The sequence below is a fragment of the Plodia interpunctella genome, chromosome 9, assembly GCF_027563975.2.
Source record: "Plodia interpunctella isolate USDA-ARS_2022_Savannah chromosome 9, ilPloInte3.2, whole genome shotgun sequence".
Taxonomy (NCBI): Eukaryota; Metazoa; Arthropoda; class Insecta; order Lepidoptera; family Pyralidae; genus Plodia; species Plodia interpunctella.
Window position 1 is genome coordinate 2,331,250 of NC_071302.1, and position 25,028 is coordinate 2,356,277.

General features: G+C 35.0%; 2 protein-coding genes across 4 annotated transcripts in view; one reads left to right on the forward strand and one right to left on the reverse strand.

Moving 5' to 3' along the window:
• twin overlaps positions 1 to 25,028 on the reverse strand; it is a 137,288-nt gene that overhangs the window by 35,037 nt on the left and 77,223 nt on the right. The window contains exon 1 of one of the 3 annotated variants that reach the window (XM_064436141.1): positions 13,017 to 13,037. The exons of the other annotated variants lie outside the window; for them this stretch is intronic. The gene's annotated coding sequence lies outside the window, so the exon portion shown is untranslated. Of the gene's footprint in view, positions 1 to 13,016; positions 13,038 to 25,028 lie in introns of those variants that run through there. 3 annotated transcript variants of the gene reach the window in all.
• LOC128672291 (uncharacterized) lies at positions 16,005 to 18,625 on the forward strand. The gene is made up of 3 exons (XM_053749339.2): positions 16,005 to 16,382; positions 17,856 to 17,944; positions 18,057 to 18,625. Exons 1-3 carry the CDS (start codon positions 16,124 to 16,126, stop codon positions 18,504 to 18,506), a joined length of 798 nt encoding a protein of 265 aa, XP_053605314.1. The 5' UTR covers positions 16,005 to 16,123; the 3' UTR covers positions 18,507 to 18,625.

Here is a 25,028-nt window from a genome sequence, read left to right on the forward strand (position 1 = left end):
TCTAGTTGTAGTGTCTCGCTCCCAATTGTCGTGTGAAAAGACACAGAGCGAATTTCCATAACAAATTGACAGACTCTCTAATGCACTGGTTAGTGTGAAAATCAACCACAAGCGCGTTGATAATTGCAGACAAACAACCGATCGTCGATTGGTAAATTCAACAGTGGAGTAAACTAGGGCAGTGAAAAAGTGAGTTTCGTCAAATGCACCACTTACCCAATTCAAGAGAGCGGAACCGGTGTCGACGGAATCATTGTTTAGGAGCAGCATGGTCACTGATCCATTGTGGGAAGTGTATTAGATAACGTGTTCACAAGACCGCATAAAAACAATGGCAGTGATTTTGCATTCAAATTCTCGGAGAGTGAGAGCGGTTTGAGAAAAAAGAAATGCACCGATCAATCATATAAAAACTTACTTATTTTTCAGCCTATCAACTTGGAGTTATGTAACACTAAATATTTGAAATGTAAATGGTTATGATTAATACTTGGCTGCAAGTGTACCGATATTTGGGTTGAGTATACGTTTGTTAAAACGAATTTTACCGTAGATTTTGAATTGTACACTATTTTCTTGTTCTTTTCCACAGTACACGTAGAGATTGGTGATTAGGGAAGGTCAAAAGATAGAATCTCTGGTGCGTGTTACTGATATATCGTTCCCGCGTGTTCTCAAGAGACGTTCTCCATAATATTCACACGGTCCATCTTCGTGTTATTGACATACTCCTACGCATAATTGTGGTTTTTCAGTGGAAGTATAAATTCGAGACCACGTTGCTATCTGCCACTACCCTCGTCTGTATACAGTGGAACTATAATTCAAAAGCTCAGTTGAATGTCAGCGCAAACGGCTCATCTGGCCACCAATAGGTAATCCCAGAACTCCATTATAGGGCTCCACGATAGCCCTAGCGTGGGCGCCACAATGCCACTAACGAGGACCCGATATCATCTGACAGACAGCGGACATTAGTTAATGCCCGAGGAACGGCAAAGCGCGACAGATAAGACGAGATGCACAAAAAGTTCAGATGTGGTCTACAATGAAAGAATGATGACTTCTGGTGCGGCACAAAAGATTGTGAAACGTCATACGGTGCACAATAGAGAGAGCGACGTAAAGCGCGGCCACCGTGCATTACTAATCATGAAACCTGTCTCACTTCGTATCACAAAATAAGGACATCTTAGAAGAAAAATAAACGTGTAGTTTTCATAGTCATAATATATTTACAGAATTTTTATTAGCAAATAAAGGTTTATATATTTACTCGCTCAATTAACTGGATCTTCCTCTTGAATATATTAAAGAATAAATTAGAGCACAGGGAGGCGAACACCCACATCGTTTATGGTCGTTTAATAACGGCAGGTAAATGATGTTTACAAAATGGCAATTTGTGGTGTACAGCAATGCAAGTTATAATAGCAAATAATCTATAAAGCGGAAGCAATATTTCATTGTCTCTCTCATCTCATCGCACGCATTCGGGGTTGTGACGCCGTAAAGCTCAGTGTAAAAAATAAACCTTCAAATTTTTAAGACTCAACTGTGATATTACAACCGGACGTCAGCGCTCTTTGCGAATGATATTATTGCCTACTGGTAAGGGACACATAGTTTTGGCAAATGATAATCTGCAAAGGCTAAATGTCCCTTAGTCGTCTCGTACAAGATCCACAGGAGGATATGGAGTGGTTCTCTATTCTAAGACGATGACACTAACTACAAACGTTACACTGTTCATTGTCACTGACTGTGAAATATTTAATAGTAAAAGTAACTACTAAAACTCTTAAATATATTTAATTACCACACAGTTTCCATATTCTTCCACGAAAGTTATTTAATAACAATTTTATTTTGCGTAGTAGGAATAACTGCGCGCCTATCTACCAGATTTAACACCAGATCAAAGCGTTCAACGAGTGGATTTATTTCTTCCTCGTATAGCTCATTCGATCCAGCTTTTCTTGCTAATGCTACATACACGGAAACGGCGCACTGTTAGCTACATGCTAACTAATGCTAAATAACTAGGCTAACACTCCAGATAAATTTATTCCCGAGCTCGTTAGTTTTTTGCAACCTCTTTGTTAGTGTTATAAAACGTGACCGTTTTCAAAGCAGAGGGCATTGTGTTGTGAATCTCTGATATAATCCCATGTTGATACTGCGTGTGTTGTGCATGTACCCGAAAGTACAAAAAAAGTACATGAGTAACTCGGGTAATCTTTAAACTTTGGCTAATTAAATATTTCATGTTGTCTTCGAATAGGTTCGGTAGAGATAAAATACTATAACTACGCGTAAAATAATATTATGCCTGCTTGAAAAACCAAGTAAATTGTGTGTAACAAAATAAAATTTAATTTGGATTAAAACTTCTAGTGGTGGAGTAGAAAGTCAATTTCTTGGTGAAAACCAGCTGAATTAGTATCGAGTTTAATAACTGAACTGTAAATCTGAAAAGCGCAGTAAGAAGACGGTTCGTACTGATATTCCTAGTTGCTTTGCGCGAGCGCATTCGCCTCACTTTCACACTTTCACTGGGGCGACGCCCTCGCGCTGTGCACGCGACTGCCTCCACAATACGATCGCTTGCAAAACTGATTATTCAACACATGTCAGTGAACGTGCAATAGAAAGAACAAGCTATGCAGCTACCAATAAATAATTATATCGATCTAGGACGTTACCCGGACCCAGAGAGAATTGAAATGTTTTCACAGACTACGATGGTGAAATCCGTGAGTTGACTCATGGCTCCAGTAATAAGTTTATAATAAAACCACAATCCAATTTAGATAGTCTTATGGCAGAGTTTCAAGATGCTAATAAAGCTGGAGAAATAAATATTGCGACCAAATGATTACCCGAAGATGTTCATAACAGTACACGTTCGTGATGACCGAGATATAATTTGGATTTTTTCTAAAACAACGACGATGATAAAAGGTGACTAGACAATAAGGTTTTGGAGAATGGAACATCCAGCAATCAACGGTAAAAATAAAACTAGTGATGCAGATTGTGAACAAATTGGGTATGTGGGTGACCAGAAAAGAGTATAATTTTAATGGTGTGCTTTGAGAATTGTGGTTAGTGGGAAACTCAAGACTGTTTCACTGATTTGGAAGAGATTGCTGAGATTTTTGAAATGAAAAAATGGAATAAAATCATTAAATAATGGCAATGTATGAATTTTAAATTACTTATCACAAGCTGTCTGAATAGCCCCTATCTCTGGCAACCTTGTTTAATCTGAATGCTGGCCAAGCCTGAATATACTATAGATAGTTTTACCGCATCTCGGTTGCGGTCGGCGCAGCATTACTTCAAGGTCCACTTGTCCCTTCAGTTTTGAATACAAGCCTGGTTCACCTCTAAAGATGCAAGTTTTACATTGCACTGTATATGCCATTCAACGCTCGATCGTTGACAAAAAACAAAAAATATATCAGGAAGAGTCACGATATATCGTCACGAGGATTCTTGGAATTTTTATTCCATTACAGTAATTGGTGTGCGTATTTTTTGTTCATTCATTAAATTACTCACAAAGAGATTGTCACATATAATTGAATTCATGTCAAGTTGTATATAGGTCCCGTGAGTTCAAATAATTAAAACATGAACACGTTAAGAAATAATGTTATTACACATTTGCAATCAAATATTAGGTGACAGCAGGACCTACCCCAAATATAACAAAAGAAATTCCATTGTTTATAGCTGTTACATATGCATCTGTTTCAATTGCTGTATGTAATCTGCAATGCAAATGCGTGTTCATTTTACGTTCACGACACAGAGTCCATGAATTAGGAATCTAATAACGTCGAACAATTTCACTGGAACATAAAAAAATCTTACAATAGGAGAACTAAAGTAAAAACTACTGTATGAATTGGGTAGAATTATTAGATTTGCATGGAATCAAGATTAATTTCTTATTCGAAATGTCGCATGTTACACTGTGTCGGACCAGTTAATATTTTTTTTCATCTTCTCTTTAGATGACTTGAATGAATCTGATACCAGTGTTAGTTTTATTGTAACAATCGAATGAATCGAACTTAGTAGAATGCTCTATCACAATTTTATGTACAGTCTTACACAATAGGCGCCCATTTATGTGCATGCGCACATTCAATTTCTTTTTTCCTCTCAGTTATAGGAAACGTTTTAGAAAGCGTAATTATATTAACCCCGGGTGTTACGCGTTGTGAGCGCTTTCATTCGGAGTCACAATCTGCTTTCAATAACTGAGTAATCGGCGCCGCTTTTATTTGACTTTCGCCAATAAATAGGGTTGTCACTAATTTAATGTAGGTTTGAATTAAAGACGTTATGAGGATAATGAAAGTTTTGTTGAATTCTTATTGCGGAAATAGCGTCTTCGATCAGAGCATGACTACAATACGCTGTAGTCCATTATGAATGAAATGAAACGATGATTCTAAATTGGAAAAAAGGTCCCTCTCTATTATATTGCTTTTAGGTATTCTTGATTCATCTTTATTTTTCCAATCAATACCAACCAACAACGAAACCAAACATAAAGAACTTTATCTCGAAACTAGCAAAAGTTCTACATCTCCGCGGCACACCTTAATCCAGTTAGAACTTCATATCGGCAGATAAAGGCATTACGGTGGGCAGTACGTAAACCCGAATCCATTGCAATATCTGCGCTATTAATACATACATTATACAGCATAGAAATCCTTACAAGGTAGCTGACACTTCAATGACTGGATCTACGCAAACAACGTTTCGTCTATACTAGCCAACAATGGCGGTTAAAATTGGGTAAATACAGATCATTATGACTGATAACTCATCGAGGATCTTTGAGTGGGAAACAATAAAGTAGCTCTGTTTGACTTATAATAAGTGGGTTGGCACGTTCTATAATCTAGAGACTCTCGACTAGACATAATGGTTAGAATAAATAACAAAAATATACTTGTAAAGTAAATCTTCTTGATTATTCAAACATAAAGACCTACCATGAGAGGAAGGTACTTAAATTAGTCGCAGGATCAGACAATACTGGCACATAAGAATTGGTAAATTCAAACACGTCATTTTAGCAGTGAAATAATCATGCTAGTCAAAAAAACTTAACCATTTTCTACGCGTTTACTACAGAAATAGGCTAATAGTGATAATAACAGTCAATAAATCGCCCATTTCTAGGAGACTAACAAACAAACCTTGGAATGTCGGATAAGTTGACCTTGTAGTAAGAATCAAGTTCAATTATCACCTGAAATCACACTTATCTCATCGCAAAAGTTTAACAATAGGATAAATCAGCGCCCACTCGATTCTTCGAGAAAAACATCATAAAAATAGTACCAATAATAATGACACTGTTGATGTAGTATCACCCTAGGCAAATGCCCAATTCATGTTTATTAATTTAGGTCTGTAGTAGTAGAACAAAATGTAAATAAACTGAAATTTAAATGTCTTAATTTACAAAATTAAGAAATAGATTGAATATCGAATGACGATTACAACTGCTAACTTGGTGTTCAAGAACTAGTAAAATATCGACATTAAAGCTGACATAAGGAATCCATTAATTCTAGGAATCATATCCAACAGATATGGAATGTTAAGTCTAGACAGATATAATGTTGACAAATACATAACTTTGTCACTGTTTCGAAACGAGCAATAATTACAAAACTTCAACAGCGCATTGGGGACAAGAATCAATTAGTTTTGTAATAGAATTGATTCTGGTGGGAATCGCACAGCTCCACAATAGATCGTCTATGCAACTGATTCGATTGCGGCATAAATCCAGGTGGGTTAAAGAATATAGTAATATAATAACTCGGTTAAGTATAATCATGAGAAATAAGAATATTTAAATAAAAGAAAAGAAATCAGACATAATATTTACAGTATATGAGAATATAATCCACCACGTACAAGGTGGGGTAAACGATGAATGAATTACATGATTGATGGCTTTTATTTAAATGTACGTAATAGGTGGACATTGAAAAGGAGATTTATGTATTAGATTTAATAATAAATGATTCTATTTATAAAATACCTATGGTGCTTGAAATAGGCGCTTCCAAAGTAATTAAATTCATTGATACGTAAGTACGTAACTTAGAATATTTACATAAAGCCCTTATTATTATTAAATAATAAGAGCTTTATGTAAATATTCATAAGTGAATAATAATGAATATATCATAAGTTAATACTAGCTGTGCCCCGGGGCTTCGCTCCTGTGGAAATTTCGGGATAAAAAGTATCCTATTTGTTATTCCAGGTTATTTTCTACCCGTGTACCAAATTTCAACAATTGGTCCAGTAGATAATGCGTGAAGAGGTAACAAAAACAAACAAACTTACTTTCGCATTTATAATATTAGTTGGTATTGGAAAGATATTATAATAGAAAAATACCAAATTACAAAAAAAAACATTTTCGTTAATTTATACGGCCGTGATTACATCACAATAAATAACATCAAGCAAGAAAAGAATTACAAGTAAAATGGTTGCCACAATCAAGACGTAACACGCAAGCTCAAAATGTGTTTTATCATGATACAGAATGGCCATCGTAAATTTCCTAATAACACCCTTTCCACGGCCGTCAGCGATACGACTTTTAATTTCCATTAAAATGTTATTAAGAGTGGAACTTTAGGAGTAAGTAACTATGAAATTGACACATAAAATTTCAGTTTAGTACCAACTATGATGATTACAAAATTAAATATAGTAAAATGGGTTCGAAAGGTAAATCAAAGATAGATGTAATGAAATTTAATGATGCTTTGGTAATGTGCCTTGGGCTTGATGACTTTAACTTTCTTTGGCAATGGAGACATAATGTCAGAGAAGACCTAACTTCAAGAAATAATTAAAGATCGGAAAATGCACTATTTGATAAAAACATAAGCCTTTATTTATAAATCAATTAATAAAGAGAATATGAAGTTCTAAATTCGAAAGGCGTCTTTCCCATGGAGCGAGCGGACGAGGCTAATTGCATAAGAGGTACGTAACGACCTCTTAATTGGAATTCGCCCTCAATTAATGGGGCCTCGAGCTCCCAATTTGAAATTGGAACGAGTGTTTACGCGCCGGTTCCCGGGTGAACGGCCGCCGGTGAAAGTCGGGACGTGGATATGGGTCAGGTGGTCATTTACCCTCAGGTAGCCGCTGTGTCATGTTGCCTGTCTCTATAAATACTAGTAGAACTGTCGGAATGGTGTCAATTCTCGAATTTATACTTGATGTTTGTCTATCAAATGTTTATGAGGTGTTGTTTGTTGTATTGAATTTGAAAATTACGTACATTTTATGAATGAGTAGATACCCAAGTACGTATAAAATTCAAATTGTTAGATTTTTGTCAGATTTAACCAAAAATAAAATCACACTCTAAAAAACATGATGCAAGTTTTTTTTTTATAGAGATCGTATGTTAAGAATATTATGAATCGGTGTTAAGAATATCATCCTAAATTAAAATGACTTGCCACCTGCGATGAGCAAATTGGAATATAAACATTCACAAGCAATACAACTAACGGCATTATATGTATGTTCGCATAAAAATTTTCACATTTGCAATTTCACAGAACTGTTTAGATATTAATGGAACCGTTAATAAAAAAAAATGTGTTAGTATGTTTTGAGTTAATTACTTAAGTACTGGCAGAATTAATAACGCATAATGTACTAATGGTTGCATAAAGTGGCGTCACGTTTGTTCACCCGTTATTAAATACCGCAAAATGGCTGCTGACTGAGGGGAATCGCATTGCGATAAAAACTGCTTTTTAACAGAATTTTTCAGCCACAATTACAAATCTCAGGTGAAATAATGAAATTTATGGATAAAAACTAAGTGGACTACAGCTATCTCACAACTAAATGAACGAAGAGAACAAAATATTTTAATATCAGGAGAATATTAATGACGAATTTAACAATATTGTCAATATCAAGAACAAGACTGGCCACAGAATTTAAAAACATATAGTTAGTAAAGAGTTTCCAACACAACCATGTGAATTGGAAAGGTGGTAAAGGGTAGTTAAAGAAACTAGTAAAACTGAAACAGGGCATTGTGAAAAATTTCGGCCCGAACTTTTCACAACTCTGGGTCTATAAGCTTTATGTAAGAGACAGGCGTAGGATAACGGTCGCTATTAGCATATATTTGATTTTGTAAACGTACCATAAATCAGCCGCTGTCCTGTATACACAAAATCTTTTGTTCTCCGGTCATATGATAACATTACTATGCACCCGATGTAACGGTTCGCCCTGGCGTACGATTATAATACCATTTGTAGGTAGTACGCTGTGCATTGAATATTTTATGTTAATATTTTCGATGTTTTTTGGTAAACATAGATAAATTAAGCTCGCTTTAAAGAATCGAGACCCAAAAACCATGCATGAAGACTCTAATAACAAAAGTAATGGTGATGGATGATGCTTATAACAGAGCGTAAAATAATTCACAGGTAAATGACACCCAGTTTCCAGGTTTCACCTTCCATATACTTAAGATATTGAATCAAACAGTCGTCAATGAAGACAATCGCATATATAGTGATGTATATAATTCTAAATTGAATAAAGAATTTTGAATTTGAATTTTATAAACATTTTTTGTCAGTGCTTCCGGAAACTGGAGAATCAAAGAATTTATTAACGTTATAGCAAAAAATCTTAGTGATAAAAATACCAGAGTCTCAAACAAATCATCGAAAAGGTAGAATAAATATTGAGATGCCAAGTCTTTAGCACAAAGAGCAGTGTCATTAAGGACAGCGAGTAAATAATCGCTCACAGATTTACAGCTCTCAAGGACATACTGACTTCCATTACAAGATAAAGTTTTTATAAATACTTTAACAATAACAGAATCACAGACAAAACATTTTTGGGTGTGTAAATTGTACGTGATTCCATGAACTTAAATATAACGTAGACGGTTTAAATTGGTCAAGTGAAAATAGCGCCCGATAATATGACGAATACTATTATTTTGAAAAGCAACATACTTGTAACACCACGACCATACAACTGGTCAAAACGATGTTTATTTACGAACACACATAATAAGTGTAACAAAAACGAATCCGTTTGTAAAAAAAAACTTGAAAATAAGATCAGCAACAGGATAGAATTAGACGAATATTACTGTTGTGGTTTGCAGACTAAAATCGAGTGTCATATCTACAAAGCGCTCTAATAAATAAAAACAAAAATAAAACCGTAAAAGGAAAATCCCAAATAAAGGCCGGGGCACAAAGGACGACTTCATTATGAGCGTTTAAATCATCGCCGTCCTATTTAATGTCGGCTGAAGGACGTACGACTTTCACCTCGGGAGAAAGCCCTTCTTGTTCTCGTTTTTTCTTTTCCTCTGACCCCTTTTCACGAAACGATAAGAGGTGTTGTGGAGGACTGGAGGCTAATAACTGACTTCTGACTCTTTTATATTTATATATGGATTTTGAAAATGAACTAGTTTTTGAAAAAAATAATAAAGCGGCTTATTAGGACTAAAAACATCTTCAAACAGTGAAGAGTGAGAATGTATAGAAGTAATGCAGGAAAAAGTCAAAACTAAGAATCAGATACTGCGGAACGAAAAAAAAATGTCTCCGTTGATGACGACAGGAATGCTATAAGAATCAGTTCACGCACAGAGCGCACAACATTGTATGACGCTGTAAATAAGGCGGGCACTCTTTGAGCGCGAGATATGTGATCAAAGGATATAGAAGATATAGATTAATGGAATTCCGAATGGAGGATAGGATAATTCGTGGCCATTCGTGCGTGCTCGGATTTTTCTATCGTGATTGCTTTATCGAGCGATGTTTATCGCCATGAGTAAAGGTATCATCACCACATCAAGAACGTCCTACGATTTAAATAGAAGATACATTAAGTGAAGAGTGAACACGATACATTTAATTAAGTTTAATGATATAAAAATCAAGTGCACAGAATTAGAGCGGGATGAAACAGAGCATGGCAAGAAAAGAGCGACGAATCCGAGAAAAACTAGTAAGAAGTTGTATCATTGATGGAAAGCCACAACAGCGGGTGTGAAACTTGGTCATCATTCCATTAAGATTGATTATAGTGATTTCTTTACACTTATTGCACTCATATTGAAACAACATTAGCAGTTACAACAATTGTCGTCAGCAGAATTGACACGCTTTTGATGGAATTTTACACACTGCGAGTATTTTAAACAAAAAAAAAAAAAGATTTTTATCTATTGAACTAAGAAGAGGTACCTCCAAAAGGCCGATTCAACCAATTTTAAGATCATGAATAATATCAACACTTTAGTTATCTCTGTTTTAATTTGAAAATTATGAATGAAACAGAAAACCGAATGGAACTTCTAACGTAATCAAAATATTAATCAACCGCATTGATAGGAATGCGCTCGAACAAGAAATATTTTGATATAAAATCCCACCCTTTGACATTTTTCCCTTCGTGTACTGTGTGGCATCGCCCTTATACTCGTCAGTAAAAGCTGTGATCTCATATGTTTGTATACGATATTCGGGCATTATGTATTCGGTTTTACGGCTATGTAAATGAGCCGATGAGCCGAGCAAGAGGCGGAAGTGAACGCTTCATTTGACCCATTAATTATGCGTTCCAAATTTCACAAAACAATGAAGAAACAGATGGTTCGCCTCTCATTGAAATAAATGTTAATCTGCCTATTCTACAGCGGATATCGACACTATAGAGAAAATAATGATAAAATGACATTATACAAAACAAAAAAAATATGATGATATGGTCAGTTGTTTTAAGTTAGATAAAAAAGACTAAATTACCCTTTTCCGATCCGGTGAAATCTGGTGAAGGAAAACATCGTGAGGAAACCTGCACACTGGTTGATTATTAATTTGTGTGTGAAATGGAGAAGGCAATGGCAAACCACTCCATTAATAATGCCAAGAAAGTTGTTACGTGTGTTTCATTCCATGTAATGACCGCGACCCTCAGTCATAAGGAATACGACTATGAAGAAGAGAAGTTAGACTTTTTGGCTTAAAAGCCAAGTAAGATTACACTGAACGAACAAATTTGCACAAGTTACCCAATAATTTTTGATATTATTTCTAGTTTGTACCACTCTTAAAACCCATTACATTTTTATGGCTAGAATGTAGAACTATTTTGTAAATATTTTCTATATCTGACGATATTATTATTATTTGCGTTAAGACTTGATTATACAAGCAATTACAACAAATATTTCCTGGGGTCGATTATGCTAAATCCTCTATCGATTATATACATATTACATTATTTTAATAAATCGGACGTGGCATTAACAGAGCGTATAAAATTAAAGCAGAAAACGCCCATTAAATAGATACTACGGAGCATTTTCTTTGATGTTAATTTCTAAATATTGGTAACCTGTTTGATTTAGCAGCTATTTCGTATAGTCTTATAAAACCAAAGATTCAAAGCATACATCAATTTGATAGTGACATTTCTATAATTTGCTTTTTTTCATATAAAAAGCTGTGTATATCAATTATATAACTTATAAGCAACATATGCTAAAATTAATTTAGCCATAAATATTTGAAAGTCCATAAGTATTTAAGTACAAGCTTTATCCATACATTATGCTAATCCGTTCAGTTTAACATGCCTCTCATATTGCAAACGTGTAGCCAATAATTTGTACTGGCATACATCTAGTATCGTGGTGACAATAGCATTCTATATGGAAATCTGGCGCCGCTACTACCAGCAAGTTGGAAAGTCGGTGTCGAACAGACAGTTCAAGAGTTAGAAAGCGTGCTGCAACGCAAACCGCACCTGGGAAAACTGAGATATCTGACTGACGGACAATTATTATATTGGTATAGTCATCATCATAAATTACGTTAGTGCTTTGTTAATATTTCAGCGAATCGGCAAAAGATTCACAATGAAAATCAAAATGACGAAAGTCACTAACATGTTTTAGGGGCAATATTTCATCTGAAAATTTAGTAATATTCATTACATTTCAACTATTTGCGTAGTAATTATTATGCAAAATAATTTAGACCACCTAAGAACTTCTAAAATACACATTGATGGGATTATATATGGGAAGGGCATAAACTACAAACAAAATTTCTAAAGGACTGATGATTAATAGATGATACCTTCAGATAAAATATACTTATTCAATTAGCAAAATAATGATATAGTTCAAAATCGTAAACAACAATATAATAATCTTGCATACCTCCTTTTACTACAACCAGAGCATTAGTTCTTGAATTTATTGTACTTTTATTGACACTATGTTGATTCCAATGAAAAAATAAATACAACAGAGACCGGTTATTTAGTAAGTATGCTATCTGTAATGACGAGCAGTGACGTTCAAACAGTGGGGCATAAAGAGACATAAAAATGAATATTCCGAGAGCTTACATGTCCACAAATGAAATAAAATCTACATGGAACTGCTTCGGAGTCCCTTTTACGGAGGCCGATGATCTTATAAAAAGTTATGAACGAGTACTTAAAATAACTTTCATACAAACCGATGAATCGGAATACGATTGATATTTATTCATATGACCCGCGAATTCTGTGATATCGAAAAGCAATATTCTTCCAATATTTCCTTAATATTAGATCCGCTATAGTAAAATCGCATTAATATCTTCTTTATCAGTTTGGCTGCCAGCGAAAAAATCAGAATAATATGTTCAATTTCGCCAACGCGCGTGTTTCACTCCTATATAGTGTCAGAGGTGTTCATCTGCTGCGGTAACCATTTACCGTCTGGTGGGCCGAACTCCTTTTTGGTTGTTCAGTAGCATTAAAAAAAACTAAGATTAAAAAGCGCGACAATTTAAGAAAAACAATTCGCGCTATGTCTGTAATTGTGTATCCTCATCCTATCCTAGCTAATTGTGCATAAGTAAGATAACTGATCCTACCTTAATGATCACCGTATTCGACTTATCGTAAGAAGTAAAGAGGACTTTGATCCAATAGTCTGAGACAACAAACACATGGCGCTCGATCGCTTACCTGAAACAAACATGTTTATTGCTTAATCGGTTATACTTTTAAAAACAAATTAACCCTCTATTAAAGACATTACTTAAAGATGACTCTTTGTAGTCTTTAAATGGCAGTTCCAGTTCGTTGCTTATGTTAATTTTACAACATTTTATTTAACTTGCAATGCAACTATGGTGGAACTCGGGTGGAATCTTGCAATTCAATTTTGATGCAGACATCTTCCAGAAATTTTGTACAAACGTTTATTTCATAAAACTGTCAAACAGCCAATTGGATATCTATTCCGTGAATACTAATGCCGTAATGCATCGATTGAGATTTTTTAATACAAAAAGCTCCTAAGAAAAGAACTATTATGACTCATGGCTTTGTTCATTGCAACAATGAATCAACTACTATTAGTAATTAAATGACACATTGTTACGTTGCTTGTGGTATTAGTTTTGTTTTGATTTGCAGTTCAGACTTTAAGTGAGTCAATGGCTAATGCATAACTTATTTCACTTCAAATTGGTTCATTGTTTTATAAAACTTTATAAAAAATACGAAAGTACCGCATAAACTAAGACAAAACTATCAAAGCAAAGTAAATCCACAAATCCTTATAGGAAAGAGTCTTGGTTAAAAAATATACTCGTATAGAAGGGATCAATGAATAATATGTTTTTATGATTTTACGGAGTTGTAATACTGATTTATCCGAGACGCGTGTCGTCGTCGGCGACTGCCTGTGTAACTATTTATGATTAATGTTCCTACTCCAGACATAAATAGGCTGAAATTACTAATGGAAGACAAGTCAAAATCTTACTGTTTAACACAAGAACTAAATGCTATTAGGATTTTAGAGATTTTTTAAATTTAGCGCTATCAGTTGTTGCACCTCGGTAATTGCCATTTAAATTACAAGGTAAGTCCGTAAGTTTTTTCACGATCTTAATCAAAGTGCCGCATCAGTCTGGTCCATGATTAACAGTGCAAATAAAATACAAAATGGGGAACATTTGCACATTGGCGAGCCACACTGTGCCATTAGCGGCTAAATGTGCAAGCCGAGACTTGGCAACACTACTGGTTACAGACACAGTACAGCCTATTTGATACGAACCGTTTATTTAATGGCTCGAGTGAAGCGGCTGACGGCACCAAAAAAGCTGACATTAAAAAAATTCGATTGAATATTCATGGAAGTAGAATATTTGCATGAGTAATTGATTGAAATAAAACGAAAGCGAGCCGGTAGATAATTGGAAACGACGACGTCTTAAGAAAACAATGAAGTAAGTACTAGGCGTTTTCGTTAATAAAATATGCCTATAACTGGTTTTTATTATGTTATATATTACATGAAGAGTTTTGTCACAATGTCAGGACGTAAAGATTATAAATGGGAAGATTTTTTGATTTACTAAAATTAATAGGCTCATATTCACGCGACACATTTTATTTCATGTGGACATTTCAACATACTTACCTAATCATTATAGGTAGGTACTTATTACATGTTATGATTTTATGATCTTACCACCAGATTTGAATTAGCTCATCGAATGCTACTTATATTATTCATTCTTTAATCAATTTCGCAAACATATAAAAGAAAATACTAAACTTAATAGATATCAGAGTCTATACGTTAAGACGTTAAAAAAATCGTGACAACTGTGTAGAAACAAAGATACTGATAAATTAATTGGCACAACCAGCTAAACACGACACACAACTAGAGATTAATAAGAAATGGAACTGGACAGTAGCACGATTACACAACATTAATTAAACATATGATACGAACAGATACTATATAAGTACGAACATATCGTCGCTATATGCAAACATTATGTGACGATATGTACTGTTTTGGTTTTCTCCTTAACTTTTCCGTAGAAATACGCCAGATTTCCAGGAATGTATTAAAATTGAAAGAAAATGTGTCAGGATCTGGATCAGGATCAGTTAAAAGATTCTACGTTATTTTCTGCTGGCAAGCGCGGAAGCTTTTTTACCAAGTCAGATATTGGAATATCGAGCGTCGGCGTTGTATTGTGGTTATTATCATTTGTAGATCTTGTTCGACGCGTGTGAACGACAGGAGTGCATCGCATGACTAATCTCCCCTCTTTGGTATTCAAGCAGCGGTTGAACTTTGTCGATGGCGTGAATCAGAGACAACGCCGCCAGCACTCTCCTGTCAACGATGTTGTGAAATGTGTGAGGTATGAGCGGTTAAATAATAATGATTATTCTTTCTACGAAATACACTGATGTTGTCTCTGGCATTTGCATTTGTATGAATTTACTTTTAGATTTGCTAGTGATTCTATTAGGTGTTGACTGTTGGTTGACCTAAGCAAATCAGTAGTCGGCGAATTGGTTCAAGGCGAGATTAATATGAAGCACGGGGTCACGTGAGGTTAAACAGTAAGGACATATGAATGATTTGAAATCTAAATTTTAAAGGTTTCAAATTATACGGATGCGCTGTTTGGTATTTCAATTCATACATATATTAGGTGGATCAGAGAATAACAAGTCACATTTTTGCATATTTATTTCTATTGATATTGTTAAACAGGTGATTAAATTGCATTACTGACAAACTATTATTTGTCGGTATACACTTTATGTCTATTGTCAATATGCAAACGGAATGCACGTGACGAGCGATGACCGGCGGCTGTGTTATACTGTGACTATGAAAGCGTTGCTTCGACCAAGGTCGACGCAAATAATCTACACACACTATACGCACGCGTACATAAAAACTTCGTCCGATACAGCAACAGAGCGATAACCGCTTTAAGAGATAACAAAAACCGTATATTTGTTTCGCTCGCTCACGAACGCTTTCATGTATGCCAGAAAGGGACACTTATCGAGTACGGGTTGCTGCAACAGTCTAATATTCTTGTTGCCGGCGCGGCAAAGAGCAGCCACGTTGGCCGCCATCTTGCTCAGTGTAGTGTAGCGTTCGCTAGAACACAGTTCAACGTGTTTTGTTACGTGTTTCAATTACAACATGGCAACAGCTAATCTAGATAATTGGACCGAAATGAATTGTATACAGTTGATACGTGAATTCAGGATAAGGCCAACGTTATGGGACCAAAAGGATCCGTTATATTACAAGAAGTCATTGAAGCCGAGATTGTGGGAACAAATTGGTAAAAAGATAGACATGCCGCCACTGGAGTGTAAACACAAAATGAATATATTGATGTCATCTTTTCGGCGTGAAAAGGCTAAAATTATGCATAAAATGGGAGATAACAATGGAGGTAAGTTAATATAGGTATATTAATAACTAGTTGTTCGCCGCGAACTTGGACCTCGCGAAAACAATACATTTTTACAAAATTGTGAATAGGTATTTCAAAAACGACTTAACCAATTTTGTTGCCCCCACGAACTTAAAAATTCTATTGATCTTTTAAATTGCATCAAAATCAGAATCGGTTCGAAAGTTATCGCAAACATACAAACGATTGTGTATGTTTTCCCCAAGTTTATTTGTCGATTGCAATTTAAAAAAAAAACATCAATAAACAATGCTTTACACTCTCGAATTAAAATACTAGCATACATTAAAGAAAGAAAGAAAAATTGTTTATTTGATATCACAAACTTAAATCTAAATTATTATACAGGAATTAACAACCTGGGCGTATGTGTATACCAAAAAGGCCTATCAGCATAATGTTGCGGTGAGAGCCACAACGCTGGCCTTCTGAGGACACCGTTACAAAATTAAAATTATGTAAAGACAAATAATATAAGACAAGCCGACTAGGGTGGCGCCACACTGTATCTATCTAACATACAAAAAATATTATTACCTCGATGACATACGATACGAGATGTCGGCATCGGCTCCCAATTAGTGTTGCCGCTCATGATAGTCAACTATCGATAGTTTGAGGAAAAGTAATAGTATCGAACTGTTATGACGAGAAGACTATCGATAGTATTGCCCTGAAATATTAGATTTGCTATCGATAGAATAGATACTATCGATCGTCTTCACGTCATGACAGTTCGATACTATCGATAGTATTGCCCTTTATCAATCAATAGTATTGCTCCAAAATAGCTATCGATACCTACTTACGATATATAGTAACGATAGTATTGCTTTTAAAACTATCGATAGTTCGCAACACTACTCCCAACTCTCCTCAACTGCACGGACGTGGTTTTTTGTCAAGAGAAACATAATCGCTTTAACGACGATAAAAGCTAGTGACAAAAATAACATTTCTATAAGAAACTTATTTCAATTATAAATAGTTAATCCGGATTACAAATTGTACCTTTTTCTTAAAATAAAATCTTTTCTTAAAATATTTATTTCTTTTTTTATCTTTTTTTTAAATATTTGTTTTTATTAAGTTCCAATAATATATATAAAGAGCGGGTATTTAAAGTCATACACAATCGGGTATATTACTAGTATCAATAAAAGATATGTTAACATTAAGATAATTTGAGGTACAATCCATTGGCGGTGATCCACTATTTAAAAATTGATTAGATAATAGAAGTCCTAATACTACGAATTGACGTGGGTGAGGTTCCGCCCTAGAATAGAACCACTCCATATCTTCCAGTGAATGTCATACGAGAGGACTAAGAACACATAGCCTTGGTAGCAGATAGACAACATTAGCATTCCCAAGGAGAGTTGACGTCAAGCAGGCGGCGGGTAGTAAAATCGCAAACACTCGAATAAAATCGTTATTTACTTCTTACAGATTCACCCAACTATGTGGTTTCCTGGTTTGCATTCAAAGAGTTGATGTTTTTGATGGACAAAGATAATGAAAGGGAACGTCAGCGAATGGTAAATTTAACTTTTTTTATTATACAAGTGTTTTCTTTCATATTATGTATTCCATTCGATTAATTGCTTTCGTTTAATTATAGTTAATTCAAATGAACTTATTATTTAACAGAAAGGACAACATTCTGAAAACTTAGATGACGAAATCGAAGACAACAACGGAAGCCCGTCTAGTCTCAAACGAACCTTGCTGAAACATCACATCCAGGCCCCAAATTCTAGCGAGAAACGACCCTGTTTTTCTGTATCAACTAATACATCACCCACACCACAGCCGCCACCAATAGCGAATACATCAGATACAGATGACGAGATAAAATCATTTGCCAATTTCATATCATCCAAAATGAAAAAATACTCGGAAACCACGAAAAATATGGTACAACAAGCAATCTGTGAGATAATTTTTAAAGCCGATCAAAATTTCTATGAAAATAATGAAAAGTTCGTCATCGTAGATGAAAATGATCCTTTTGCGAATAACATAGATGAAGATAATACGAGCGGAGATATCAAGGCAGAATATGATATGCATTGTTTCATTGAGGAGAATAGCAAATAAATTACAATGTAATAAGAGGAGAATAGTTGTGATCTTTGGAACTAGATTAAATTACGTTTTATGATATATGAAAACTGATCTCAAGTTAATAATAATAAAAAAAACATGAATCTTAAGAACTTATTTGATTGTATAAACATACCCTTAATTAATGTATTTTTTGTTAAACTAGAGACGTCAATAAAACATTAAAAGCTAGATAATGGGGCTAAGTGGGACCTTGATTATATTATCAAGATAAATATGCCAATTTTGTTAAGGGATTTGAATTTATCCGAGCTAAATGAGTCATGCTGTATCGTTGCAACCTCCTAGCGTAAACAGATGTCATCTAGGTTTAAATTGAAGCTGCGATCAGAGTCGTGATTTGCCTCTATCGAGCTCAGGACAAAATGCAACGAGATGAGAACTTTACGCCCTTGGCAAGCGACGGTATATGGTTACTTGTCGTGAGCTTATAAAGAAACGAGGTTACAGTTATTTTTGGTTCATGACTATATGTGGCGATGACTTTATAAATTAGAATTTTCAATCACAAATGAACACATAGTTTCATGATAAAACATATGGTTTACTCTAAATAAGTAATTTAAAATGATCTAACATATAATACCTAAGCTATAAGATACATTTTAATTATTCAGAAACATAAGTGTAGCATTCCCAGCACCCAATGAGGTATGTGTTTAGATAATGTCTGATGGAGATTATACTGACTACACGAAACCTAAATACCAGGTAGTTGACAAAGTCACGAAGTAAACAAGCAATGAGTATATTGTTATAGAAAAAAAAACCTTATCAGTTGAGAAATTCAGTTTATCGCGACAACGCCCTCATATGATAGCATCGCTTCGTTGACAATGGGCACAAGAAATTGGGCTTTTAGAATCACGTACACGTGGACAATTTGTGGATGGTTTTATCTTAAGCACGCTGCATTCATATACAATACATGAATAATTTATATCTTGAACATGCCCAGTCTCAAAACTCTGGTCTGGTGGAATGTTGCACGACAAGTCGTTATTGCATATAATTACAAATAAATGTATGCAAATAATTTTATTCAGTCGTTATTGTGTCAGCTCACTGAAGCAATAATTATATGCATGTCAATTTAATTCAAAACTGTAATAAAACGTTTGTTATTGATAGCCCAGGTGACAATTTCCCAACGGGAGAAGCTTTTAATAGTGCAATTTATTGTATTTAATGCTCACGAAATCAAGGACGCTTAGCGTCGTGACGTGAGTCATTTATCAAAATGTATAAGTCAACAAAACAATGAATACTTTTGAGCTATGGTGTAACAGGCTTAGCTATATCGATGACACATTGATTTTTACCGAAGCGAATCCAATGCGATAATCCACCCATGATGATTCAGCTAGTCTCTCAGCTTCAATAAGTTTCACATACCTTGATTAGAAAACGAATGGTAAAAGTAGACACACGAAGAATTGAGGTCCGACCGGGATTACGTTAACGAGCTCATAATAGGATTACATACGCCGATGTCGATGTGTCCCAGTTTAGACGGCACACCGTTACAACCCAACCCACGCTACACGACGGTCTGTGACAATATAATGATTACTTATCAGAACACCACACAAACAATATGCACTCCTATTGCTCCCGTCTAGAACTATCTGAGGGTCTATCAATCAAACGAACATCTATAATGGGGATCATTATTTTGCGTCGTGACTTTCGATCGAAAGTTATTTGTACGCTATTTGAAAGCCTTGAATTCGTCACATGGGCGATGACAAATTTGTAAGTACAATTTACAATTCTCATCACGCGTTGTAACATAATTGTAAGAAACGGCGCGGACGCGATCATGAACCGCGTACCATTTCACTCAGCCGTGACTCACGAATTAGAGCTCCGTTGAGATCGTAATTATACGAGATATTTCGTGCACACCCACTCACCCAGTCTTGGATAGATAAGTAGGTACCTCACAATAAAAACTGATAATTTAATCAGAACTGAAATTAAGGCCAATAAAGAAGACTATGCGAAGTCAGCACCATTTCTATGGAGTAAAAGATTTTTTGATTTTAAAAGTTGGTATGTAGATTCTAATTTGACTTTGAATTTAATTAGTAAATTGGTGATCACACTAAAGGTCAAACATGATAACTTTTTCTATGTATCGGATCCAGGTATGAGGTATCAATTTAAAAGTTGGGATTTACATTCTAATTTGACTTGGAATTTAATCAGTAAATTGGTGATCACGCTAATGGTCTATATTAACTTTTTCTATGTACTGGACCTAGGTATCAGTGCACATTACTGTAGGAAATACAATTGCGATACAACTTTTGGGACACCTGGAAGCGATAAACTTGCCTTATCTATTAATAAAAGCTTTATATTGAAAGATAAAGACTTGATATTATGGTTGTGTTTTAGGAGCAGTGTTTTCATTCGAACATATTACATGTATATTATTTCTATTTATCTGTAGTAGATTTTATCTAACAGTGATCAAGACTGCCTAGTTATAATGAGAAATTTCGATGACTAAATTGATACAAACCACTCAGAAATGAGGGGATAAATAAAATAAGATTCATAAGCTGTAAAAGCTGGCAATTATTATGGGAGATAAGGAGCAGAGATTAGGTTAGAAAGTGTCGTGGCTAGAACAATAGGCAGAAGTGGCGAGCGGTGACAGTGTTCTGCAATTAACGGGATACGAACTGAGAGCTTGGAGGACTGCTCACATTGCCCTATTTGCAAACAGAAAAAAAGGAAAAAAAAATCCTGAATTAAATATTTGAATTGTTTGCAATGCACTACATAACTTCTGGACTGGTTATAAGGCAATATGTCTCAGAGATAGACTTGTCTAGTCGCGGGCGCTAGTATTTATAATAACTTAGGTCAGACGGAAAAAAAAGTGATGGTAAGAACAACTCTCTTGTCATGAGCATTGAGCAAAATGAAAATTTTGTGAGAATGTCAATGGGTTAAAAGAAAGAAAGCAATAGATACAATGGAAAGCCATATAAAAGACAAAGGAAGGTAGAAGTAACGTAAAAAAACGTGAAAAACAAAGGTCAACATTCTGACCTGACCCCACTTAAAATAGGATAAGGGAAGAAGAAGATTTGTATAACATATTATTTCAATTACTTTAAATGATAATGCTAACAACTTGTATAACCTGACGGTTGCATCTTGCTATGCCTTATTATTCTTACTTAACGCCTCCGAAGAGTACTTATCATGTCTATTAGGATATTCGAAAGTGATAGTTAACGTCAGACATTATGTATGTTGGAAATTACAGTTATTAGTAACATTTAACGAGATGAGCAGATTTTCTGGTCTCCTGTGACGAGATGGACAATTTAGTTATGGAGCGCCTTTTATAGAGCTAAAAATGCGAATAAAGGTTTTCTAATACATTTCACTACTTACATTTTTAGAATACTTATAATAAAAGTTATCAGTTTCGTGCAACCGAACTAAGGCATTGTTTTATTTAGTACTGTACTTATTTGGATATCAGACAAAGGCACTAATTGTTGATAATCCGATAAAAGGTAGGAGGTTTGTTTTGATAACGGGATGGTGCAATAGCTAGTGAATATAGCTGCCTAAGGCAATAGAAAAGTTTTGGTAATAAATTTTACAACATATAAATATTTTTGATATATACGTTTTGAATTTTCTATTTTCTAATCACAGAGATTTATTTATTAAATAGCAGGAGGTTACGAACGAACATGATTTAGTAATTTTATAGACAACAGACAAAAGACTAAGGATTTTAAGAATCTGATATTGTGCAACGAGCTATGCCATGATTTTCCCCAAAGGCATGGAGTTCTTCTAATAGGGCGTGACACCGACTCGCGCGTGTGACACACCCATCAGATGGGCCGCATGTCTGCTTGCTCAGTAATATAAAATAATGATAAAAAATGTATGATAAAAAGGAAAGCACAGTTAACTCGGATTATTTTTTTATTTTCAAACCCACAAGTAGAATTTTGCCTCTGAGGTTATAGCAACTTATTCTAAAAATAACTAAAAGAGGCCACCTACTGATACGATTTACATGTTAAAGGATATCGTAGTAAAATTAAATATTCAAGAACTGGTCCAACGAGATAAGGCATCGAGTTCATTACGTCTGTTCAAATATATTTTAAAGAGTATAGGATAGTAAATATGTAATGCCGACCCAGACAAATTAGCATTTGACCTTGGAATCGCAGATCAGTTGTAAAATATTTTTTCTGTCATTTGAATATATTTCATTTATATGTACAGTCAGCCTAAAACGATATGAGTGAAGATAGGTGTGGCTTGGGTAGATTAATTATACATAGTATAATGTATAATTCATTAGTAGTTTTATGTATAAGAAAAAAAAAAGATTCGAAAAAGCTCCTGATTAGCACCGCGGCATTAAGTATCTTCTGGCAGGCCGCCAGTTTTAATAGCAGTTTTTCACTTTTTGCACAAGACAACGAGCTTTAGCGCAAAAAACGCCACACAGGTATGCGACATACACAAATTATGCAATTAAACGCACAGCAGATTAGGCGTAATAAGTATCAAAAGTTCAAGAAGCCCAAAGTCATTTTCAAACTGTGATAAAACGTTCGTGCCCGGGAACGGTACACTGAATTTGAAAGAAGAAAACTAAATAACCTGAATGATGATCGCAATTATAACGATATTATGTAAGATGTTAGGTCATAACGTTACTGCTCGAACCCAAATCACCAGGCCAATCATAATCCGTTTAAGAACATTAACAGTCATTTGTGTTTCGTGGAATATTATCCTTCGACCCTTAATAATGAGTTACGATGGAGAATTCGTATGTAATATTTGTAAGTACGAGTCCGTCCAGGTTATTAATTATGTTTCTGTGAAACAGCAGTGGTAAATAATTATCACTGCTTGAAATCCAATTTTTTCCATACGCACATAGCTTCATGCCAGTATTTAGAAAGAGGTATGCAACGTGAATGCATGTAGACATCGACCGAGGGGCATGTCACAGGAACCGCGGTCCGATGCGCTCGCCACATCGCCCTTTGAAAATGGACCAACGGCACACCAATTTCACCACATCTGTTTAAAATCATCGATCAAAAAATTTGTTGTCCAAATAGATTTAGTGTCAAAGTAGACATAACTTATTCAGTTCTGTAAAAACTCCATTACTGGCATGAACTATGGAATATTATGAAGGAGAGAAGTCGGGGAGATTTGTCGGTCATTTAATACTGGCTCCAACATATAAACGATAGTATTCCCATGCGTTCGGGGACGTCAGTTGTTTCGTAATCAAAGCCACACTTTCACTACTCGGCTTCATAGTTCTAGCAACCCGAACGGATGGCAAAAACCTCACGCCGCATTGCAGGCTTAGGAAATCGACTGCGACTGAAACTGGTTGGGTAATCTCCTGTGAACAGGCACACGGCCTGCCTCAGCACATCTGGTTGCACAATTCCACGATGATACATGCACAGAAGCGCTGCCGTGAATAGAGGACAAATGCTATGAAATATAATACATCTGAATTATTTAGAACGTGACCACATTTGATACTTTACATTACATGCCATAATAGTATATGATTACCCATTTTAAGGCAGAGCCCTGCACAAAATAAGGTCTTACTGTCAACGATGTATTTAACGTCTAACTTTTAACATTATATTAGGGCATGAAACATCAAACAGGTTTATCAGAATATTTAGGAGCTACCAGTTTTACGATGCAGATCTTATTACGCTGGGTGTAATGCTAAGCAATAAATATTAGATTTACGTCTGAAACGTTACTGGTAATTTTATAGAGGGAATTTGAATTTCATTTGGAATTATATAGCCTTTGCTAGTGTTTACTCCTAGGTCACATAACCTATTACTATGATATTTATTAATCTCATTATATTGGTTTCTAACTTTTTACCTATAATAAACAACAAGGACATTTGCTTGCTAATCACATGATTAAAATTGAATATAAATTGTAAAATTTCTATGGAGACTTAGGTAAATAGTGAGAGAGCACTAAACAAAAATACATAAAATACGTTTACAACGCCTTAGCTAGTACTAAAAATTGTCATTAGAAATTTTATCAATGAATTTTATATTACCTTCAAGTGATGGTATTTTAAAACACGTTAAAATGTATATGAACAGTAAAGATGTCGATATCACACCAACAACGTCATTTGCTTAGATGTGTTGGCTTCGTGATCTGGCTATGGATTGGAATGATACAATTTATTATGTATGGAAATGAAAAAATGGCATACTATACATAAATCAAAGTTAATATTTTAACTTTTCAATATAAGCTATGTAGTCGCAGTTTTCTTTCGAACGTGTGGTTTTCCCTCACATTGCACAGTACTATGTTATGAATTTCAATATTGTTCTCACTTAAAATTTTCGTGTTGATAATATTGTTAGGACCAACGACAACACAAATGCTTTCACGACCTTGGATGTGTGCTCGTCA